Here is a 24,371-nt window from a genome sequence, read left to right on the forward strand (position 1 = left end):
TGAATTCCTTGTTCACATGATTTGCCCATTTTCCTCTCAGGTGACTGATCTTTCTCTTACCAGTTGGTGTTGGTTCTTTATAAATGAGGGAAAGCAGCTTTGAAGTGTTGCAATATTTACTCCAGATTATCGTTTGTCTTTTGGGTTTGTTTGCAGTGATTTTTCTTCTACACGTTTAGTTTTATGCTGTCAGTTCATTTTATTAAATGACTTCGAGGTTTTATACTACTTTAGAAAGATTTGAGGTTATACAATAATGTTACATGTTTTTTTTCTAGTATTTTTGTGGTTTCAGTTTTTTTTATAACTGTGCATTAATACTAGATATTCCATATGGATGGAGTTATTCTATCACTCTTGGGTCCAACTTTGTTTTCCTTTGAAAAAAATTCCAATTTATTAAATATTCCATCTTTTTCTTCCTTTTGTATGAGATGCTATCTTAATCATAGTCTAACCCATTAGGAACTAGGGGTTGATTCAGAACTTTTTACTCTTTTCCAGTGGACTGTCTCTTCATGTTGCTGTTACTGCAGTTGAGAGTTTAAATAGGATTTTATTCTCTGAAAATAATTTAATTTCATTTTCCCACTTGGCAAAGCATTTTCTTGGTTCTTCTTTGTTAACTTTCCAAATAAAATTTAGAATCACCCTTACAAGTCTTAAAAAAAAAATGCTGTAGTTTTTCCTCTGAGACAGTATTTAACTTATAAATTCATCTAGAAAGCAGGATCATAGGGGAAGAGAGGAAAAAATGAAACAAGACGAAACCAGAGAGGGAGACAAACCATAAGAGACTCTTACTCATGGGAAACAACCTGAGGGTTGCTGGGGGGGGGGGATGGGGTAACTGGGTGATGGACACATGTAATGAGCACTGGGTATTATATAAGACTGATGAATCACAGACCCGTACCTCTGAAACAAATAATACATTATATATTAATAATAAAAAAAAGAAAGCATGATATCTTTATATATTTTTTCTTCCTAACCAACAACAAGATAGGCTTTTCCATGTGTTTAGGTGTTATTCTGTAATCTACAGAAGTTTTTGCAGGCATATTCATATATGCCTTACACATTTATTAAATAGATTACATGTAATTGTTTTGTATTATTTTTGTCCTACCATAAATTGGGTCTTTTACTCCTATGCATCTTCTAAATGGTTGTTGTATCATGAAGGCAGTTGGTTTCTATATACTTACTTTCTGCACTGCGATCTTAGTTTTTAGTTGAGTCTCCTGGGTGTATACTTGTGTCTGGAATAGTGATAGTTTTGCTTTCTCTTTTACAGTTCATCTCATTTTCTTTCTTTTGCTTGTGTAGTTGTGTTGGCTTATACCTCTAGTACAATAAATTAAATAAGGAGAATAATAGTGATCATCCTTTCCTTGGTTTTGATATAAGTAGGAATGTCATTAGTTTTCCCTACTAAGTAAGTGTTGGCTTTGGGGCCGAATCTTATTTTCAGTCCAGTAATCAAATTTTAGAATTTGGAGAAAAGGATATTTGAAACACAAATTTTGAATCAGCATTCTTTATTTCCATGGCAGACTGCTCCATGTTTCCTCTGTTGCAGTTTCAAAGGACACAAGCACAGACGATTCTCAGCACAATTCATCAAAAATTTAGAAAGGCTCTTTACTATTTTTGCACACATTATTTTATGTAGCACAATCTTTGCCATTTAAAAATTAGGTGTTCCCCCCGCCCCATCAGTGTTTTCTTACTTACAAATACTTTTAGAACTCCTGGAAATTTCTTAGACAGAGATCACATTGACATAGCATTAAAACACCTATCTGGGGTCATGGTAGGGAGAAAGCTCATTGCCTCCCCTAGGGCCACCAGGGATGGACTTGAATGTCATTCTATGGACACACAAGAATGTCTGGGGCTATTCCTGAGGTAGAGTTTCAACAACAAAGCTCAGCAGAACACAAAGTAAAAAGTAATCATGACAAAATTAAATGGTGATATAATCAAAAAATAGCTTGTGAATTATTGTTATGAATATAGCATGTGAATAATCCATGTTGTGGATCCATGTTGTGAATCCATGTTGTCAGGATTGAAGAGGTCCTTAGAAATGGGACCAGACCTTGAAATTCTCGCAGAGGACTGCAAGTTATATAGAAATACACTTAATGGAAGAAGGAGGAAAATGGTTATGTGACAAAAAATATCCCATCTCTTGCCTGTTTTGGTAAGATAAAACAAATATCTAAACCAAGCAAAGGGGTCAGTCCAGTTAGTATTTCTGCTTATGAATGGGGAACAGCAACTGCAGGATGACTGGAGTTTTCTCGTGGCTTGTGTCCATGCCATTTATATGTCCTAGGGAGTAATCAAAACCAGAATTTCCCAATCCTTGCTACTTGCTGGAGTCCCCAACATGGGCTATTTGATTGAGATGATGGGCCTTGTCAACTGCATCCAGTTGGACACAGTATCTGGTCTAAAACTGAGATTTTGTTGTGGTCTTGAAAAGGTTCATTGAAATCCAGACTTAAGAAGTGTGTCATTTTATGGCACTTGGTGACTTTGTGACCAAGAGGGTTCTTGCTCAGTGGATGCAGTGGCTGCCATAAAGTTAGAGTTTTGTTCCCATGATGACATTCCTTATTCCCTCTGGGTGGGGCTCATCTGGATTCTGACTTATAGCAGAGCTCTGTGCTTGCTTTTGGCATTTGGTTGAGTAGATGATGTACATGCTTCTCATTAGAAAAATGGCGGCAATAACTGCAAAATAACTCCCATAAACTAAAAACTAGAGAAAAACAAATAGAATTAACTAGACACACAAAAATATGACTGTCTATGTCATTGATAAACACAGTGATGGTGCTGATTTGCTTGGATTGTGGGATAACTAAGACCCAGGACCGTAAGATGGGTCATTTAGATTTACACAATACTTTCTTCTTCTATCTTAGAAGAATCAGCTATAAAAGTGTAAGAAATGCAGTAACTAAGAATGTGGGCTCTGGAGCCAAGGTTACTTGGGTTAAAACCCCAGCTAACACCACCAATCGTGAAAAAACACTAAATCCCACTGATCTATGTGTTTATGTCTGCAGGACAGTGCAATGCTATGAGTGAATTTTAGATAATGATGTTACTTCCTACATGCCTTATCCCCCCCTTTCCCAGATCCAAATGTAAAATGTGAAATTGGGCTAATTTCAAGTCCCTCAGTGGAGTAGGGAAAAGGAACCGAGCTCTGCAGCCATGTACCATTTCTAGTCGAATCTCTTAACCCTTGGGAGGGGATGACAGGAAGAAGGGCAGACATACGGGGACACAGTTACCGGAGTAGCACCTGATGAGGTGTTAGGAGCTACAGGCAAAGGCTAACTGACTGTGTTTACTGCTGAGAACCTACTTGGTGTGTTACAATATGACAATTAAGGAATTGCTTATTTAAAAATTTGCCCAGGGGCGCCTGGGTGGCTCAGATGGTTAGGCATCTGCCTTCGGCTCAGGTCATGATCTCAGGGTCCTGGGATCGAGTCCCGCATGGGGCTCCCTGCTCCTTGGGAGCCTGCTTCTCCCTCTGCCTCTCTCTCTCTCTGTCTCTAATGAATAAATAAATAAAATCTTTAAAAAAAAAAAAAATTTGCCCAACTAAGCAATTCAAGAAATTAAACATTGGCTGTGGTGAGGCTGAGAAAACCTTTCAGATTACCTAAGTATTCTACATTCCCCCAACTACCTGACTAGGAAAACGGCAATATTGCAGCTTACCTGAATGCTGATTGGCAGGTTGAGTCCTTTCTGATCTACTACGATCACTGTCATAATGGTCTGAATCACCAGGGCCATGAAGGTGTTCATTCCAAACACCAGGGCGTAGCGTTCCACACTCAGATTAACTGCAATCTGAAATCTATCATTAAACTTTGAATTACGTTTTTTTCTTTTAACAAAATACACATGGGACTCTTACCTTTAAAAGACAGAAACTGAAGATAAAAGTGATGTCTTGTTACCAGTACTCTTTGGCTAAATCTCCTCCAGTTTAGACAAACAGGTAGAGCAAAGAAAGGGAATTAATTTTAAAAATACAGTTGAAGGCTGAATTAAAATACCAGTTGAGGAAATATGACACAATTCCTCCTATCCAATTTAATGCTTCCCAGAAATGAAACCTAAATATTCTAAGTTCTCATAACCTGAGAATATTTGATGCTATCTGATTTTAGATACTGTTTCACAGTGAATTTTTATGAAAACACAAGCAATATGCAATCTGTGGAACCATTTGGAGAGTTATTCTTTCTATTGTCAATTGTATCAACAGCTTTTAAATTTTGGTAGGTGAGTTACTTATTCTTTGGAAGATCCAGATCATGACTGGCTATGCAACTGAATGAATCTGTAATTAATTTGCTTTTAATAATTAAATAGATTTTGACATCTTACAACTCATGAATGACTGGCCAGTGTATGTTATTTAGAGCTCTTCCGTGGCAAAGGTAAAAGCATTTTGGTTCTGAAGATTCTTAAAATGAAAAAAAGTAATGTAATCCTACCTTAACAATGTCCTTTCGCATTAAAAAGAGAGACTTAAGAGATATGAGTTTGATTCATTAAACTGACATATTTCCATAAAAAAAGTAAACTTGCCAACAAGCTTATTCTCTTTCTTTTGTTCCATGATCTTTTCAAAGTCTGCTTATATTTCTGTTTCGTCAATTCCTTATCAAACATTTTTCACACATTAAATCCGAAAACTTAATAAAGTTTCTGGCTCTACTTCTTTCATATGATTTGAAATTCAAATATTTCTTATCTCTTTTGGTTAATATCAAAGCACATTTCCAATAGCCAGCTTTCTCTGAACTTCTATATGGAACAAAACGTTTTTCATTTAAAAAAATGATTTCTGGGATATATAGTTTCTTATAATCATTGCATATACTTTTTTCAATATCCAACTTTTTATAATTTGCTGAGCATATTTTGCTTTACACAAAAGTATATGCCTGGAATTACACAAACAACTAAATGAAATTAACAGTAAACTTAATCATTCAAAATCAGATTGCTCCACACCTTGTTATGGCAAAAAGCTTGAAATAAAAATCACAACCTGACAGTGTATCATCGCTTTTGTTTTTTGAATCCACAGAACTTTTTTTTTCTTTGATGACTAATCTTAGCAACAATCACAGGGCAAATAGTTAAATGAAAACATGGCTTAATTGTGTCCAATTTAATATGTAATCAACATTTAATATTGCAATTGATTAAAATCCTTCTGAAGTTCTGCAAGGAACTATAGAAATGCTACAGAAGAGAGAATATGGTGTGGGTTTAGGAGTGGAGAGAAATGGTTGGTAATACTTACACTGCTATGGTTATAAGAAGCATATAGCTGGACTTGAATATCAGATAACCAGCATAGCATGCCCAGATGTCAGTCATGTAGTGCATAAGAAACAGAGAGCCTGCACTAATGATGGAGAAAATGGCTAGAGCCAACTCTCCCAGAAGATCCCAGTTGACTTTCACATAGCCCACTGCAAAGGCAGCCGCTGCCCCTGAAAAAGAAACATTAAGGGAGATCCAACACATTGACTTTGCATGTGGGATAGGTCAATATGCTCTCTTTAAAAAGCCACGTCTTAGGCAAATCTACAAGATGAATATGTGGCTTTCACAAAAATAGTAATGATCCACCTAAATGTGGATTTATCTTTTTCTCAACCAGGTTTTCTTTTGACTTCTCTCTTTACCTCCTCTTCTTTCAATCAGGTAGTTGCCACACTTTTAATTAGCATCTACCACATGCCATGCAGTGCACCCTGCGGAGGGGCCAGAAAGGTTCTTTATCACAGCAGATTGGGGAGAAACAATACATAAACCCAGTCACTTGCTACAACATAGAAGAAGAGTGAAAGGGCCGCTCTGGTGTATATCTAGCCTGTCCATACTTGCCTTTCTTGTTCATTGTTTCTCGTAAATTTTTTCAACGGGTAATGGATGTTTTGCACTGAGTAGAAAATTTTAATCTTTATTAGTAATCTTAATCTTCTGGTCTCCATCTCAGTATCTTTGAGATCTGGCCTCATTTACTTGAGGTTTTCAGCGAACTCTATACTGACTTACGGAGTTTAAGAGATTGAATAATTAGCAGTCATTAGGGTTACTATTTATAGTTCTTTTTAACAAAATGAAAGGTATTTATGTTTCAAATTACTGATGTTTGGTTAATTAACTCTTCCAGTGTGATCCAGGAAAGAACCAGTGTTACAAAAGAAATAAAATTCTTTCCTCCCCAGAATTTGGAACGTAAGAGAAAGAATTTCAGTGAACCAATTCTAGTGCAGTCCTGGTGTGCAGGAGTTAAGGTGAAGCCTCCCAAAAGAGAGACAATAGGAGAACAGACACCACGTGAGTTTTCTGAAATTTTTGGTAAATGAGGGTGTGGAAATCTCCTACTTCCTAGAAAATATCTTTAAAGTCTCAGTTGAGTTTAAGTTTCCACTTACCAGGATATAAATATTTATTGTAGAGTAAACTTCAAAGGCAGATTTCCTTCTGATATTAGAATCCTGACTCTCACATTTATTCTACTTCTCACTTAAATCTCTTAAGAAAGCTACTTTTGGAAATTTTTGGCATGGAATCTAGAATTGCTAAAGGTGGGTACTAGCTAAATCAAATCCTTTAGTGACAAAACTCTTCCAGTGGTAATCTGGAAGCCTTGATAGTTCAATCTATTACTAAAATAATAAAAACTTCTTACTTATATACAAGGTGAGTATTTTCCTTTGGATATAAAAACAACCTGGAAGAATAAGTGGCATTATTAACCCCTTTCCTGATGATGAATTGGAATCTTAGGAATTTGGCCCGAATTTAATCGTTTGGTGCTTACTCCTGAGCTCTTGAGTTACCAGCTGTAATTCTACCACACTGAATAGAAGTGTCACGGTCCTCTTTTTCTTTTTTCCAGTGAATCCCATTTAAAAAAATATTGATAGCCCTCTGAACAGAACTAGTTTACCACCATGGAGTTTAGCAACTGAAGACATAAACTTAAAGGGGGTAACCCATCAAAGGAAGATAAATCAATGTTTGCTTACCTCCAAAGGTTGCAATAGCTTCTACTGCCCCATTATAGATTGTAGAACTCTGGGATGGTGCCTTGTAATCCCACAGGATTTGAACATAGTTCAAAACCTGGTTAAAACCTGCCGTGGAGAAGGCCCACCACAGGGACCAGTAGAAAAGTCGCTTTGAGGAGTAGCACTCCTTCAGATCTTGGAACCACTGCACAAAAACACTCAACGCTACATTTCGTGGCATCGGGCCGCTCAACGGACCACCATCCAGGTTCCCTGAAATGGTGGGTATTTCTGAAGTGGGCTTCTCTCCGCCGCCTGCTGTGTTAAATTTGTAAGGTTCATCTAACGCCACGTTTTTGTTCGGTGGCTTCCGTACTTCTTTGCTGGATTTTGCATGAAAAAACATGCTCTTCTTAGGCATTGGTAGGAAAAGTGACAAGAGAAAGGCCACAGAGACGGAGACCAAGGATATGACATTGAGGTAAAAGTACGATAGGCTGGCCAGCGACACCAGGATCTGGGCCAGCACCGAGGCCGCCGTGTAGGCCACCAGCGTGATGCTCCTGCAGTAGCCGCTCACTTTCTGGTAGTGTTCGGGGCTGACCACGCTGTAAATGTAGGCATAGTAGGCCACCTCGGTGGCGGTGACCATGCCATAGAAGAACTCCAGCACCTGCATGGCCTTCACTCCCTGGCCAAATACAAGCAGCAGCCAGGTGATGATGAAGCTGATCCCTTGCAGGATGATGACTGGCTTGTAGCGGACGTAATCGGTGAGGATGAACACGGGGAGAAGCAGCACCAGGTAAGAGTATGTCCAAACTGGAAGGATTTCATTGGTGATCTGTGAGGTTGAAAAGTGGATCACATAACCATGCAGCACCGGGAGGTAAAAGGGATACCTTTTTAGGTAGTACATTACTAAAGTACAGGTGGCTTGCCCAATAGCAAATTCTGCATCCAGTGGGATAGGATGTTCTTTATTATTATGGAAAAGCACAAGAGAAAACTGATTTTCAAGGAAAAGAGAGCTCCTTCCCCTTCTACAAAACAAAACCAATTTATAAATGTATGTGCCTCCCAACGTAAGAATATATTTGCTTAATGTGTAATCTGAACTCTCTTAAAGTTAAATAGTATGTACATTTGAGTTAAATTAGTTACAAATCGTTCAACAGACACTTCGGAGTTTTTCAGGCTCTTAAAAAATACCATTCCTTTCTTGTTCAAAGATTTTAACATTAGACAATGTTAGAAGAAGCGACCACCTTTTTGTTTATTTGATCCATCACCGTGTCATAAATGTCCATAGTCTAATGAACATACGTGAAGACAGCAAAGAATAAATACTAACCTTGCAGAATTACAAAGTGGGAGCAAGTAATGCACTGGATTTTCTTCCTGGCCAAATTTGCTGGGCTCCCAAAGCCTTTTCCCTCCCAACTCTACTGGTTAATCTCTGCTTACTCAATTCTGGCCTCAGTTTGATGTGGGTATCTCATGGCTGTCGTCAGAAATGCCGGGGACCTCAGTGATCAGTCCTAGAAAGGAGGGACCAAAGGGGCTGATCTTTGGGGCAGGATATGGGCGTGGGGGCAGCTCTGTCAGACCAGCCTTTGTTCTGTGCCTCAGCTGTTTACAGCAACCTCCGTGGGCCCCAAGGTCAATGATGAGGGAAAGCTCAGTGACTGGAAAGGCTAGTGGGACCGAGTGGCACCTCTGAGCATGGGTACATTAACTGGTCCATAGTGGTTGCAGAAGCAGACCCCACTGGGTTCACTGGTTGATTTGGGACGTGTATTTGTTTGTCCTTTGTTTTGTCTTAATCGTGATAGGCTTCCACCTGGAAAAAATTGGAAACAGGGTTGTCACGAAGTGATTTTACATCACCGCACAGCAAGCTTGCTTTTCTGTCCATAGCACCTCATTGCCAAATTAACTAGTATTGAGGAACCTTCCAGGTGAAGCCACACTCTGCAGTGTTTTCGTGGCTATGGCTGGAGATGATAAAAGCATCACAGGGTAATTCTCCAGTTGGGTGAGTGTGTTTTCCTGTTGCCCTTATTATAAAAAAGGAGGTGAATCTTTTCAGTAAGAGAATTTGGCCTTCAGGGGAAGATAAAACTGAGAAATAAAGCTGTTAATGTCTCACCGGCTGGTCGATAGTTTTTCACAATTGAGTAAGTGTCCTCAAAAAATGATACGATTCTTTATCAGATCCTGCTTATGCCTCAGCAGCCCAAAAGTTTGTGAGGACTAGATCCTGCGCCTGGCAGAGATTTTACTTTAGGGTTAGTATAACAGAATCAATTGAGCCTGAAAGTTACCATGCATTAAGACTAATGGTAGAACTCCATAAAAGTTAAAATATTTATTAGACATATAATGTGCTATGGTGTCCCATTTCTGTATGTGTGAGGAGGGAAGAGTAGTTTGAATCATTGTATTAAATGACAAATACAGTGAAAATGGGATCGGAGAGGTCAATGGGTTAATGTCTCAGGTTGAATGAAGCCCTAATGCCACGTCCTGTTCAAATCCTGTAAAGTTAAACTATGTTAAGATATGTCTGTATGTATGTCAATTTACCTCTGAGCTGGTCAGGTTTTTATCTGGTCCAGATAAATACGGGATAAGGAAAGGTTCTGAGGGTCTCATCATGGAGAAAAATCCAAATAAGCACAGGATCACCGTGGGATAAATCCAGGAATGACTTGGTGAAGTTTTGAAACAATCCATGGCTGATCAAACGCAAACAAAGTCAAAATTAGCTGATGTTTACTTACTTTTGGCATCCTGGATATAATGAGAAACCGATTTCTAAATGTCTTGTGAAAGGGTAAAGTTTCATCTGTCTGCAGTTGAAATGGAAAGGTGAGTGATGAGTAAGTGTTCTCAAATACTCCTTAGGTGCACCCGTCAAACCCTCCTTTGTCAATGGGCTTCTTACTCATTATGGCTGGGACCGGTTACACCTCCTTAGTGTTCTCCATCACGAACATGGTAAGGAGTAGTTACTAATAAATGGTAAACATGGGTTAATTAATGCTTGAAAGTAAGTAAAACATTGGCTGGTGAGTTACTGGTGTACATGTGGTAGGTCAAGTACCTCTAGGAGGTCAAATCCAACTTAACACAGATTTAGTAGATCAAGTTACTACTAATCTGCCCACTCTATTTTGTACTGTGACTCTGAGATCTTTCACACACTGAATGGCATGTGTTTATTTACACATTTATCTCCCCATTAGACTATCCCTTGCTTTGTATGGTGCTTGACACATGATACACATCCAAGATACTTTTGTCAGGTGTCTCCAATCTGAGAATTTATAATTCTTCAGTTAAAAAAAATGAAGCCAGATAAAGATCTGACTGGCCATTTTCCCCTATTTCCCCCCATTCCAGACTGATGCTAAGTCTACGTTGGGAATGCAAGGCATCACTCTGTAGACAGCTAATCTCCTTTTCATTACCACTGGGCCCATTTCTTCTCTTTGTCTGCAGTTTCACACCACCCAGTGGGGCAGGGAGCTAATTAATAGTTCACGCTTTTTTTTCCAAGTCACAAATAAAATTGCTTGAAATGCAAACTTCAGACAGAAAGTCCAATGGAGAATCTGAAACAGGAAAATTCCCTCTCATTCCTTCATATTTGGGATCCAGCTTTAACTTATGCAGCATGGGGAATGGGGAAACTAAATTGCTGTACGATGCTTTTCTGCATATTATCTAATTAAGTCCTAATAATAACGGTAAAATAGATACCATTTCCCCAAATTCCCAGCTGAGCATATGGGAGATCCAAGCTGTCCTATAACTGCCTTCAAACCACATGATCAAGATTTGAATCCACATCTCCTGGATTTCTATCTGGGTCCTTTCCCCTGCTCCACTCTGCCTCATTCTGGTGGCCCTTCTTCCTGGGCTGCTGGTAGCAACCTAATGACAACCTTTCCTCGCAGTAAGGGAAGAAAGTGTTTTCATGAACACACTCATCCTAAAGAATATGACTAACTACATAGAACTTCCAGGGTCAACTGTAGTTTGAAAGTGGACCCAAGAGAGGGACAGTGATGCTCACTCCAGAAGAGCATGTCACTGGGTGCAATTCCAGGTGTCTAGGAAAAGGAAACTTGTTAGGGGCTAGCGAGGTGGGGAGGGCCTACTGGGCCACCCTATCTTTTCACAAGGTGACCCTGGACAGTGGCATAGTTCTTTCAAGTTATATGAGGGGAACACTGTCTGTTTTTGTCAACAAGACCCTTGATGGAAACAGTGCAGAGACAATGGAAATCAGAATTTGGACGGGATTATAATTTCGAGCAATGCTGACAATGTGAAAATTTTGCTAATAGCGTACTGGGTTTGACTGCCCTCAGCCTTCAATGCCTGGGATTTATCTCTTCCTGAGTTGTTGCTAGAAACACCAGCAAACTGCTGGGGCCTTCTTTCTTTGTGAGTCATGTGCTTGTAGAGAAGTCTATCCTGGGAAGACAACTACTGAGGCTTGGCTATCTTTCAAAGGATGGTCTTAATGGGGTAACATCTGCTGACTCTACACCTAGAACATTCTCTCCATCTAGCTGACCGTGGATTGTCTGCTACCTTCAAGTCATCATCTTCTCCATGCATCTCAGAGAACTAAGTCTACTCCCATGGTTCCTTGGGCTGTTAAGAGTTCCTTGGGGTATCTATCCCTTCATCTCTTTTTTTAAAGATTTTATTTATTTAATTGACAGAGACAGCGAGAGAGGGAACACAAGCAGGGGGAGTGGGAGAGGGAGAAGCAGGCTTCCCGTCAAGCAAGGAGCCCGATGCAGGGCTCGATCCCAGGACCCTGGGACCATGACCTGAGCCAAAGGCAGTTGCTTAACCAACTGAGCCACCCAGGCGCCCCTATCCCTTCATCTCTTAACTGTCCTAATACTTCTACCCAACTGCATTTGGCTGGAAAGGTCACACAGAAAAAGACGGTCTATCTCCCATGAGAGTGTAAGCAGGAGGGCACGGCTTTTTGTTTGGTTGGTTCACGGCTCTATGCCTCATACCTAGAAGTGTCCAACACATAGTATGTCTTGCAGAAGGAAGAGGATAAAGGGCAAACCTCACTACTGAGAACTAGTAAAGTTTTGTCTGCATTTCCAGAGTGTACTGCTAGCTGCATCAGGGGAAGGCCAGGGAGGTCCTTAATTCTACACGTGCCTCGCAGTTCAGCTGTGCATCTGTAAAATGGGGTAGTGATGCTAACTACATATGTGGGCTTTCTGTGAGCACCAAGCGCCTTGACTGGTATCTGGAGGCGCCATGTTGGGCATAGAGTTACTGCTCAAGCACATGGCATTTCTCTTCCCTTTCCTCTCTTGACGTTGGAGGATCCATAGTGATTCTGGCTTAATGAGCAGAAAATGAGGCTAGGTTTCTGACCATAGTTGTAAACAACTGAGAAAGATCTGGGGGGCTCACACCTGCATCCTAGGATGCTGGGCTTCCTTTCCTCACTCCTTTCCCAGCCTCCTCCCCACAGAAACAAACACAGGCCCCAAAGCTAGGTTTTCTGCCAGAGGAAATAGGAGAAGGCATCTAACCAAACATTAGCAGGAATCCTTTAGCCCGGGAGGACTGGGCAGAATAGCACGAGTGACCAGACCCTTTCCAAGGCCAAGTCTTGCCTGGTGTCTGTTCCTCAGCCTGCAGGGCTCCAGCCCTTGTTCCTGCCTGCTGGGAGACTTCTCAGCGGCGAATGTCTGGCTGTTCTTTCCCCTTCCCCCAGCCCAGGGTCCCCTTGTCTAGCACTGGTCCCATTCCAGAATCCTTTCCTACTCTGGCCACTTAACAAAGACCGTGTGAACTTGACTCGCCTATCAGATGGCGTGGGCACTTGGAAAAGTAGGGACTCCCGGGCTCCATCCCTAAGGTGTGGTTCAGGAGGTATGGGGGCCACGGAATCTGCATTTATATACAGCGATTCTGACACCGGAGGCCCAAGGACAATTTGTCCCTTTCCCATCCGCCGGGGGCAAACTGGCTCCATGCCCCAGCCTTGGAGCTTAACAGGGCAGAGGGGGAAGCGGATGGAAATCGTCCAGGGAGCTTTTGCAAAACTGCACGAGACACGCGACCCTGAAATTCTTTTCTGGCTCTCCAGGCCCTGAAGAGTCCAGGACAGGTGGAAACATCCTCAGGTGACTCTAACGTTTTGGATATGCCTCTCAACACTCTGTCTGCCCCAACCCACTAAGCCCTTCTCTCGTGTGCACATCACTCCCTGTTTGTGACCCATTCTGTCCCAGTCGGCTGAAAGCCTTTTCCGGTAGGGGCCCTGGAGCGTCTGTGTCTAGCTCTGAATAAATACCATGGCTCTGTTCTTCAGTTGCACAGCACACAGGTTCTGAAATTCTCCAGCCCAGCATGACCTCTCACCCACCGTCTGAAGGCAGTGATTTTGTCCTTACTTAGGTAAGAGGCTGCATCTCACACAGGTAAAATGGTAACAGTCTATCAGCCATTGTCTGCGCGGCTCCTGCTTTACACCAAGTATCGTATTAGTTGCTGTATATAATTATTGTCTCTAATCCTTAGAACAGTCCTAATTATATACATTATATATATATATATCTATAATTATATATTTTATATAATAATTATATACAGATATTTATTATATAAATAATTATTATTAAATATGGTTATATTAAATAAATATAATTACAGGATATATAATACATATTTATTATATTTATTATTACATGTAGTTGATCCTTAAACAACAAGTTTGAACTGCATGGGTCTACTTATAGGCAGATTTTTTTTTTTTTTAAAGATTTTATTTACTTGACAGAGAGATACAGAGAGAGTACAAGCAGGCAGAGAGGCAGCAGAGGGAGAGGGAGAAGCAGGCTTCCTGCTGAGCAGGGAGCCCGATGCGGGGCTTGATCTCAGGACCCTGGGATCATGACCTGAGCCGAAGGCAGCCGCTTAACTGACTGAGCCACCCAGGTGCCCCAGGCAGATTTTTTTTTGATAAATACAGTATAGTACTATAAATCTATTTTCTCTTCCTTATGATTTTCTTCTCTAGCTTACTTTATTGTAAGAATACAGTATATAGGGGCGCCTGGGTGGCTCAGTCGGTTAAGCATCTGCCTTTGGCTCAGGTCATGATCCTGTGGTCCTGCGATCGAGTCCCGCATGGGGGGGTCCTTGCTCAGTGGGGAGCCTGCTTCTCCCTCTGCCCCTCCCCCGGTTTGTGCTCTCTCTGACTCACTCTCTCTCTCAAATAAATAAATAAAATCTTTAAAAAAAATACAGTATATAATACATATACAAAATATGTGTCAATCAACTTTTGTTATTAGTAAGATTTCTGGTCAACAGTAGGCTATTAGTAGTTAAGTTCTGGGGGACTCAAAAGTTATAAGTGGATTTTCAACCATGTAGGCGGGTGGCATCCTTAATCCCTATGTTGTTCAAGGATCACCTATAATTACATATTTTTTATATGTATCTGAAGTGTCCCCAATTTCTCAGACGTGGGAACGGAGCCTCCTCAAAGCTCATGGCCACTCCGCTAAGAAAGGTTAAGATTGAGTTCAGGGTCGGATCTGTTGGCGCCAAGTTTACATCTTCCCTCTACACGGGTGGGTAGATGCTTCCTACTTCTGTGGCACCGATTCCGACTCCCGGATATTTTCCTCTCGTTTCCTCACCGGCCATTCCCACAGACACTGTCAACATGGCCTCTAGGTTTCCAACCGAACAATCTCTGCCCAAATCATTCCCTCTTTACTGGAGAAACCTCTGGCTAATGGTCTCACAAAGCTTGGAAGTATTGATCACAGCCTTTTATTTTTATCTTATTGAGGAGATGCCGCTCTTTGCTGTCACCATGACCATGACGATGATAATCAAATTACACAATCTATAATTTCTACATTTGGAAGATTATTTCACTTTTTTCCTTGACAATTTTGTGAGGTAGATAGAGAAGATGGTACTGTCCTCATTTTGTCGATAAGGAAATTGAGGGCCAGAGACAGTAACACGTGTGCAGGTTTTCACCTTTAACCAACATTAGAGCCTGGACTTGTGCTTGGTTTTTCTAATTCCAAGTTCAGTAATCTTTCCTCCATGTTGAGATGCCTGGTCATACCCTCGAGCTTCCAATTCCCGTTTATTCTAGAATAATGTTTTTCAGATTGTGGATGTCAAAAAAATTTAGTGGGTTGCAAACAGGATTTTTTTTTTTTTAATGTCTTCTTTGCAGATAAAATATATTAAGTATCAAAGTGCACTGCAGAGTGAGGCTATTTTTTTGAGCTTTGTTTGGGTTATCAATATAGAAATACACAAGAATGATCACACTATATATTACATCTTTCTGTGGGACACAGTCATGGGGTTAGAAGTTACAGAGGAAAGGGGTGCCTGGGTGGTTCAGTCGGTTAAGTGTCCGACTCCTGATTTCGGCTCAGGTCATGATCTCAGGGTTGTGAGATTGAGCCCCGTGTCCAGCTCTGCACTGGGTGTGGAGCCTGCTTAAGATTCTTTCTCTCCTTCTCCCTCTGCCCCTCCCCCTCACTCACCCACGCTTTTTATTTCTCTCAGAAAAAAAGAAAGAAAAAAAAAAGAAGTTGCAGAGGAAAATATAGGACTAAATATTTACTCGTGTCTCTCATAAGCACACCTGTTAAGGTCATCATAGAACACCTGTTCCGTTTGGGAGGGCCTGAGCCTTCACAGCAAAGCACCATCCTGGAAAAGACTATCCTTTTGCTACTTTTCCATTTATCATTATTTTTGACTTGTAATATTATCCTCCTCCTAGAGAGTACTCTAAACCTTTCCTCACTTCATTGACTCTAACTCAAGGACATGAATAGGATTGATTTTCTGACTTGACGCTTCTGAAAGCAAGATGTTGATCTTTCCCCTTTCAGTCAGCTTATTGGACTATCCTGACTTGAAATCTATAGTGAAAATGCCAGAAATACCTGAAAGGCTGAGTGAATCAGCTGCTCCTTCTGGAGACTTGGAGCAGCAACTACATCTCCCACAGAGCTTACCTCCGTTGGCTGGGCCGTGTAGGAGAGCTCTTCAGAGGTCTAGCAACAGCAGATGGAGGAGGTGAACTCTGGGCATTAGCCTCTGCTTTACTCTTGCGCCCCAGTGGTCCTGGGCGGGGTGCAGTCTCCTTGCTCTCCCTGCCCAGTGTACTAGAGAGCACCTACTTCTGACCCAGTTGCGCCATCTGCACACGTGCAGCGCATCACGTGGGCCCCGGTGGTAAATGGCCACGTGCACTGTTGGGGTTACCAGCCAGCACATGTGACCTTCTATGAGCTTGGGAAACCACAAACACCTTTGTACTGGGAAGTGACCCATCTAAATTACTTTGGAAATGATGTGTTCCTTTGTCTTTTTGCTGGTAAGAAAATAATGATGATTTTTCATTAAAATTCGCCAGGGACCCTTCAGCAAGACTCCGGTCTCTTCTCTCAATCTCTATGTGGGGTCTATTTCTGGAAGACCACCTATTTTTACTGCCACTTCCTTTTCTTCGGGGTCCATGGGGTGCTGTAGCCTTCTTTAGAATCACAATTCCCTGGTTAGCATAGCGAAACCAACTTTGTTTTAAGGTGCTCATAGACTTTTCTGCATCTCCTAGAAAACATGGTTTTTAGATTTCTCGATGCAGAAACACAAGTATTCAACCATGATCAGGTTGGGCTAAGGTGGCTTCTCATTATTTTTCTTTTCATCTTCCTTGGAACAATTTCTTTTTATTCATCCTCTTATGTGTGTTTCCAATCTCTTGCTATCAGAGTTCAAGTTTTCATCTCCTTTTTCATTCCAATTATTACCGTATTACTGACTTTTTCCCATTTTTATTGTTCTTTAACCACGTCTTTAAATCTTTCCAACTGGCTTCAGGCCAATGTCTTTTCCATACAAATGTGCATAGCTTTAATAATAATAATCATAAGTGTTGTTTGACTTACAATAGTGTCCTCGAAACTTCCAGTTTTCTTATATTGACCACAAAAGAAGTTCATTTGTCACTATAATTCTATGGTATGGGGAAAAGGAAACTTTTTGTTTATTGTTGCCAGGATTCCCATTTGGACTGAGTTGCAAAGTAAACCTAGAACTCACATTTCCTGGTTGCTGCAGTCTACAGCCATCCACTTGGCTGTATTTCCTTAATTAACTTATAGACTCATTGTGTGAACTAAACCTTTTCCATATTTGTGCATGTAAAAATTTTAAGGTATTGTTCATCTATGCCCTGGAGAACCATATTGGGCCCATGCCAATGTGGACCTTATCTAAACCGCAAGCACGGACAGTGTCCTATTTCCTAAACAAGAGGCTATATGTGTGTATATATATGTATGTATATATATATATAAATGTATGTATATATATATGTATATATATATATATAAAACTCTGTATGTATATATATATATAAAACTCTGTGGCCACAAATATTTCTTAAGTGTATATTTCCACTTGCACAGAATAGGCAACTATTAAAAAGCAAGAACTATAGAAACTGGCACACACTGGTGGGCCTCCTGGCTCCTTGAGGCCTGGGTGTACTTCCCAAGCTAGGGGGACCTTAGGGGATCAGATTCCTTTCGCCCACGCTGACAAGATGGAATTCGCCTCCCACCGCCAAAGCCTTCTGAGCTGTGGGCTCCCTGATGCAGGGGACAAGGTGACCCAGTCAAAGCAAAGATCTTTCCCAAATCTGGTTTTCCAAAGGTTTCCCACAACAGAGAGCCTGGAGTATCAGGACTTGGTCAGTGGAAAGGAATCATTTTATCAAATCCTCTTTCATGTTTGTTTAGAAGATGCTGCTGGAATTAACTGAGGTGCTAATACATTTGGAGAAAACTATCCAGAATCCTCATTCTCCACCCAGTTCCTGTCCGATCCTCCCTACTAAACATTCCAGTCATCTCAGAGAAGGTGCCTGACAAGGCTACCGGCATCTGAGAATGGGCTGGCCTAATTTTCGCATTATTCTCCAGAACCTTTACTGCAGTCAAAACATCAATTTCCAATAACAGAGCCTCAGGCTGGTAATTTAAAATAACCACGAATCTCACCATCTCTAAATGCCAAAGGACTTGGATGTGGGTCATGAGAGATGACATTTGCAAACAGTTTCACTCCCCAAGCTCCAAAGCCCTTTTAAAAACAGTTTGGGCCAGTATTTGTCCCATTTTCCAAAAACTCACTTTTCAGGTTTTTCAACACTGCTGGAGCCAAGCCCCTCACCAGACAGAAGCAAACTCGAAATTTGACTACTGAAAACTGAAATATATGCTTGTCACTGACAGCAGAGTACAACAACTAATTATGCCTTTCCGTCTACTTGCTACTAAAGGAGAAGAGAATAGGACTTTGAGTGAAACATCCACATAATGGGAGGAACTGCAGTCTGCTTAAGTCAAGGCCAGCTGATGCTGGAGGCAGGCAAGGTGAAGTGATCCCAGGGAGCTGCTTAATTATCATTCCTCTGTTGCAAAATCAGGGATCTCAGGGTGGTTTCACCAATTTCCAGTGAGCTGTTGTATTTTAGCCCTCATCTTATTTAAAATGCATTTCACTGATCTCTACTTCACTCCACACACCAAAACTAATTTGACGTAATCTATTCTAGGAACCATAGAGTATCGTCTAGAAGAAAACAGATCATTATGACACAGGGATAGCAAAATGTGTCACTGAAATGATAAGAAGGACTCAACTTAAAAGAAAATAAAATGATAAATTGGATTTCATTGGAAAAACATATCTGCTAATCAAGAGATACCATTGGGAAAATGGAAAGGAAAACCACAGGGAGCACTTTATAACCACTAGAACACCTGAGCACAAAAAGACTAGCAAACCAAATGTTGGCAAAGATTTAGAATTCATACACATTGCTTGTGGGAAAGTAAAATGATACCAACAACTCTTTGGAAAATCATTTGGCACTCTATATAAGAAAACTCATAGGGGCACCTGGGTGGCTCAGTTGTTAAGCGTCTGCCTTCGGCTCGGCTCAGGTCATGATCTCAGGGACCTGGGATCAAGCCTCACATTGGACTCCATGCTCAACGGGGAGTCTGCTTGAGGATTCTCTCTCCCTCTGCCCCCCCCAAAATAAATAAGTCTTAAAAAAACACACACACACGGGGTGCCTGGGTGGCTCAGTTGGCTAAGCATCTGCCTTTGGCTCAGGTCATGATCCCAGGGTCCTGGGATCGAGCCCCTCATCAGGCTCCCTGCTCAGCGGGAAGCCTGCTTCTCCCTCTCCCACTCCCCCTGCTTGTGTTCCCTCTCTTGCTGTGTCTCTCTCTGTCAAATAAATAAATAAAATCTTTAAAAAAATAAAGAAAATTCACATACTCACAATAGTGAAAAAACAGGAAGCAACTGAAATGTCCATTAAAAGGTGAATGAATAAAAAATATTATATATATATAAGCAACTAATACTGATTTAATCAGCAATAAAAAGGAATGAACTATGGCACAACTTGGGTGAATATTTAAAAAGTTATGCTCTGCCAAAGAATCCAGACACAAAACTGTGATTCCATTAATGTATATAAAGTCCTAAAACCAGCAAAACTAATCTACAGTGTAGAAACTGGATCAGTGGTTGCCCAGGGTGGGAGACAGGGGAGGGACTGACTGCAGTAGACCACAAGGGAACTTTCTGGAGTGATGGAATATCCTATATCTTGATGAGATATAGATAAAAGTGTGTACACAATCATAAACATTCAAATTTAAAATCCATACTTTATATTATATGTAAATTATACCTCAAGTAAAAAAAATACATTCTATTCCCCCTCCCCATCCCCTACTCCTTAAAAGCAGTTCACTGTGTGGGACTCTCTGCAGCCTTGGATTTTTCTTATTGTTGTAAGCACTAAGGTTTTTCCAAAATCTACATGAGACAATCTGAAAACAGAACAGCGTCTTTCTAACTGGGTCTTCCTTAGAAAATTTAGAACAGAAACTGCCCACAAATCAAAGCTAGGATAGACCAACAAACTTTGGAAGTCTGGCTACATAGAACATTCTTCAAAATAATACAGAGAGAATCAGAGTTACCTGTTCCTTTTGTGTCCTGAGTTTCTTTTTTTCTAAAACTGAGTCCAGTTTCCTGCCTTCAGATCCAACTCCTGCTCCTTCCTGACGCTCCCTGCTGGGAGTCCCTGTCACAATGCCTCTCCCTCTCCTGGGAATCTGGAGTCCTTCAGAACTGAGCTGTCAAGAGCAATGGCTTTATACACCAGAGCCCACCCCCTTCTGAGGGCTTGTGACACTGGAACCCACCTCTTCCGCAGTAACCCTCTTATGGAATCTCATTAGAAAAAAAAAAACAGAGAAACAGATCTTTGTGAAACACAGACAGGGAGGTAAACATATCAAAAACACTTTTTCCCTGAATGTTAGAACTAAATTAATCTAGTTTTTCTCGAATTTTGTATTAAGTGACTTAGAATATCAGAAAACCGGGAAGTAGTCCTATCACCTACCATCCGCTCATAAGGCTTTTTATATTCCACCCTCCAAAAAAAAAACATGGCAAAAACAAACACTAAGGAAGGTTTGCGGACATGCAGCTCTCCACACAACTTCAAAAAGTGTGAATTAGGTCCAACCACTGTAAGAGCAGATACAAGTGATCTTTAAAACACATGCTTCGGATTCCATTTTGTCATGTATGGCATCTTTTTGGCTCTTTTTGGGTCCTGTGAAACATTTGCTGATGAAGCAATCATCCCTTTCCAGGCTGTTTCTTCTATGTCTACGGTTAGATTGATCTAGAGTCAGGTGCAACAAGAGGAATAAAACCAGTGGACAGCTTATATGGAAAGTCAGCTGACCAAGTCTAGCCACTGAAATGCCCTGTGGGTGACTAGTCCAGTACAAGGGGTGTGGACCCCGGGAGGGAAAAATTTGAACTTCAAGGAAAAAAACTATGCAGAGTTTAAGCTATTTTACAACTACGTAAATTCAGGTAACCAATAGCAATGTGAAAGAAATCTTGTCTATAGACAAGCAAAGGAATTCTATCCGGTGAAAGGACAGCCCTGTGCCCCCACCCCCATGGAAAACCAGTTTTACCTCGATTTCAGTATTCCTGATCTATAAATATACCCATTCTTTGGGTTCTCCTTTGATCTGGTTGTAATGACCTTACCAGTTTCCTCATTAATGAGTTAATAAAATCTCTAACACATGTTCATATTTATATCTGTGTGACAGTCATCACTCTATCCTTTTCCAAAAATTATCTTTTAATATTTGTAACCATTCGTCATGTCTCTAGCCTATCCAAATAACTTCCAATTTATTCCTCTGAATCTAAATGATTTGCTAATAGTTGTTAATTACTGAATATACTATTTAAATTTTTGACATCTTACTGCAGACCTTCCCAGCTGTAGGCTCCCCCCCTCCATATTCAGGTTTGTGGTGGCCAGTGTGGTTCAGTGGAAAGAACATGACTTTGGAACCTGAAGCTCCAGTTCCTCCTCGCCTCACCCCTGTTTGTGGCAAGTACTTAACCTCCTCAAGTCTGCTCTTAAAATGTCGATAACCAGTCAACAAAACCAAAAGACAACTGACAGAATGGGAGACGACATTTGCAAATGACATATCAGATAAAGGGCTAGTATCCAAAATCCATAAAGAACTGATCAAACTCAACACCCAAAGAACAAATAGTCCAGTCAAGAAATGGGCAGAAGACATGAACAAACATTTTTCCAAAGAAGACATCCAAATGGCCAACAGACACATGAAAAAGTGCTCAACATCACTCGGCATCAGGGAAATCTAAATCAAAACCTCAATGAGATACCACCTCACACCAGTCAAAATGGCTAAAATTAACAAGTCAGGAAACGACAGATGTTGGCGAGGATGCGGAGAAAGGGGAACACCCTCCTACACTGTTGGTGGGAATGCAAACTGGTGCAGCCACTCTGGAAAACAGTATGGAGGTTTCTCAAAAAGTTGAAAATAGAGCTACCGTATGACCCAGCAATTGCACTACTGGGTATTTACCCTAAAGATACAAATGTAGGGATCCGAAGGAGTACGTGCACCCCAATGCCTATAGCAGCAATGTCCACAATAGCCAAACTATGGAAAGAGCTAAGATGTCCATCAACAGGTGAATGGATAAAGAAGATGTGGTATACACACACACACACACACACACACACACACACACACACACACACACACAATGGAATATTATGCAGCCATCAAAAAAACACAAAATCTTGCCATTTGCCACGACGTGGATGGAACTAGAGGGTATTATGCTAAGCGAAATAAGTCAATCAGAGAAAGACTGAAAGATCATATGTATCATATGATCTCACTGATATGAGGAATTCTTAATCTCAGGAAACAAACTGATGGTTGCTGGAGTGGTGGGGGGTGGGAGGGATGGGGTGGCTGGGTGATAGACACTGGGGAGGGTATGTGCTATGGTGAGCGCTGTGAATTGTGTAAGACTGATGAATCACAGACCTGTACCTCTAAAACAAATAATACATCATATGTTAAAAAAAAAAAAAAGAAGATATTAGGAAGGGAAAAATGAAGGGGGGGAAATCGGAGGGGGAGACGAACCATGAGAGACTATGGACTCTGAGAAACTGAGGGTTCTGGAGGGGAGGGGGGTGGGGGGATGGGTTAGCCTGGTGATGGGCATTAAAGAGGGCACGTACTGAATGCGGCACTGGGTGTTACACACAAACAATGAATCATGGAACACTACATCAAAAACTAATGATGTAATGTATGGTAATTAACATAACATAATAAAATGTTTAAAAAAATGCGGATAACCAGGGCGCCTGGGTGGCTCAGTCAGTTAAGTGTCTGCCTTTGGCCCCTCATGATCCCAGGGTCTTAGAATCAAGCCCCACATCAGACTCCCTGCTCAGCGGGGAGCCCGCTTCTCCCTCTCCCTCTGCCTGCAGCTCTGCCTGCTTGTGCTCTCCCTCTCTCTCTCTATTATTTTAAAAAAATGTGGATAACCACACCCACCTCACAGTTCCTCTCAGGAACTGCTCACATAGTAGTTGCTCAAAAACCTCCCTTCCCATCTGCCTCCTGCAAACACACGTAGCAAATTCAACCAGAATGAACACAGCTGGGCACTCATAGTTCAGAGAGAGTAATTTCAGAAAAGAACACAGTAAATAACTTCACTTAAATTCATTTGAATATTTATCCTTGAATTACCCAACTTTGAGAAGCCATTGATGATCTCGGACCAATGACGACTGAGCAAACCTAGTATTTTTGTCCATTTCAGCTACTTCTAGGGCAGTGTGAAGAAAAACATATTTGGAAGTTAGTTATGTTTGGGTCTTTTTAAAATATGTACCTTAATGAAAACATACCTTTTGCCTTAGGAGATACAAACGTGTTCCAGTCTTGGTAGCAGCGGAACAGTTCTGTGTGAGTATCTGTAGAAAACATTTTCTTCACCCTTTACAATCTTTAAGCACTCCACATCCTCACACCTTTTGCACATTTATAGCAGCAACCCTGACTTGCCAAATAATTGTTATACATGCTATCTGATGAATTAGGTATCCTTTCCAGAAATATTATTGTAAGGTACAGTTGTGTTTTCCTTTAATCTCAGTTAAGGTAGTCTCAATAGAGTCCCAGGTCTCTTCACTTCAAAGTCCCCTTTTCCTCGCTGGGGCATTTCTCCATTTTTGAATTGGGATTTAGAATTCTGCGCTCAGGGTTCCTTTCAGTTAGAATCTGTGCACGTGGGTGTAACCATCGGGGGATGCTGGCCCTTTACCGGAGTCGTGGTCTCATTGAATGGGCTTGGCAGATGGTTGAAAGTGAGATTCTCACCGGACCTACTTGGGCGAGCCTCAGCACGGGGTAAGGAGAGCGCAAGGGCCGCAGCGCGATGCCCCCCGGGGCGCGCGAAGGAATCCGGGCCGGTCTCAACCTGCCCGCGGCAGCGCAGGTACGCGTCCCACCCGCGCCGCCGCAACTGGGAAACAGGAGAGTGCTGCGGCCCAGGGGTGAGGGTGTTTCTGCCAGGAATTCGCCTCCCAGAGCTAGTCTTACCTAGAGGAGGGGGTGTCTGCTCGCCAGATCGCTCACATCCCCAGAGACCAAGCACCCGGGACAGGACCCTTCGGCCGACCCATCGGGCGAAGCCTGGCGCTGACTGTAGGGGCGGGGGCGGGAGCCTGCCCCACACGGAGCCCTGAAGCCC

The 24,371-nt window shown here is 41.5% G+C and overlaps 1 protein-coding gene across 3 annotated transcripts; it reads right to left on the bottom strand.

Annotated features, from left to right (window-relative positions):
- Positions 1–1,536: 1,536 nt before the first annotated feature.
- Positions 1,537–24,318, bottom strand: SLC19A3 (solute carrier family 19 member 3). 3 transcript variants are annotated; one of them, XM_036074164.2, is made up of 6 exons: positions 24,221–24,318; positions 9,672–9,823; positions 7,101–7,926; positions 5,360–5,552; positions 3,754–3,895; positions 1,537–2,776 (listed from the first exon to the last, which is right to left on the bottom strand). In XM_036074164.2, exons 2-6 carry the CDS (start codon positions 9,819–9,821, stop codon positions 2,600–2,602), a joined length of 1,488 nt encoding a protein of 495 aa, XP_035930057.2. In that variant the 5' UTR covers positions 9,822–9,823; positions 24,221–24,318; the 3' UTR covers positions 1,537–2,599. The 3 variants fall into 3 exon arrangements, with proteins under 3 accessions (XP_035930057.2, XP_035930063.2, XP_035930042.2); XM_036074170.2 differs by lacking the exon at positions 24,221–24,318 and adding an exon at positions 23,527–24,211; XM_036074149.2 differs by lacking the exon at positions 24,221–24,318 and adding an exon at positions 20,207–20,466.
- Positions 24,319–24,371: the final 53 nt, after the last annotated feature.

Source organism: Halichoerus grypus, chromosome 4 (assembly GCF_964656455.1).
Source record: "Halichoerus grypus chromosome 4, mHalGry1.hap1.1, whole genome shotgun sequence".
Lineage (NCBI taxonomy): Eukaryota > Metazoa > Chordata > Mammalia > Carnivora > Phocidae > Halichoerus > Halichoerus grypus.

Excerpts from the sequence above, each read along its gene's own strand:
- SLC19A3 (XM_036074170.2), bottom strand. The coding sequence starts at position 23,605 with ATGTTTTCTACAGATACTCACACAGAACTGTTCCGCTGCTACCAAGAC. Across the intron at positions 9,824-23,526 it reads TGTATCTCCTAAGGCAAAAG|CCATGGATTGTTTCAAAACT; the intron begins GTATGTTTTCAT and ends GCGTTTGATCAG. Across the intron at positions 7,927-9,671 it reads AAAACCTGACCAGCTCAGAG|ATCACCAATGAAATCCTTCC; the intron begins GTAAATTGACAT and ends TCAACCTCACAG.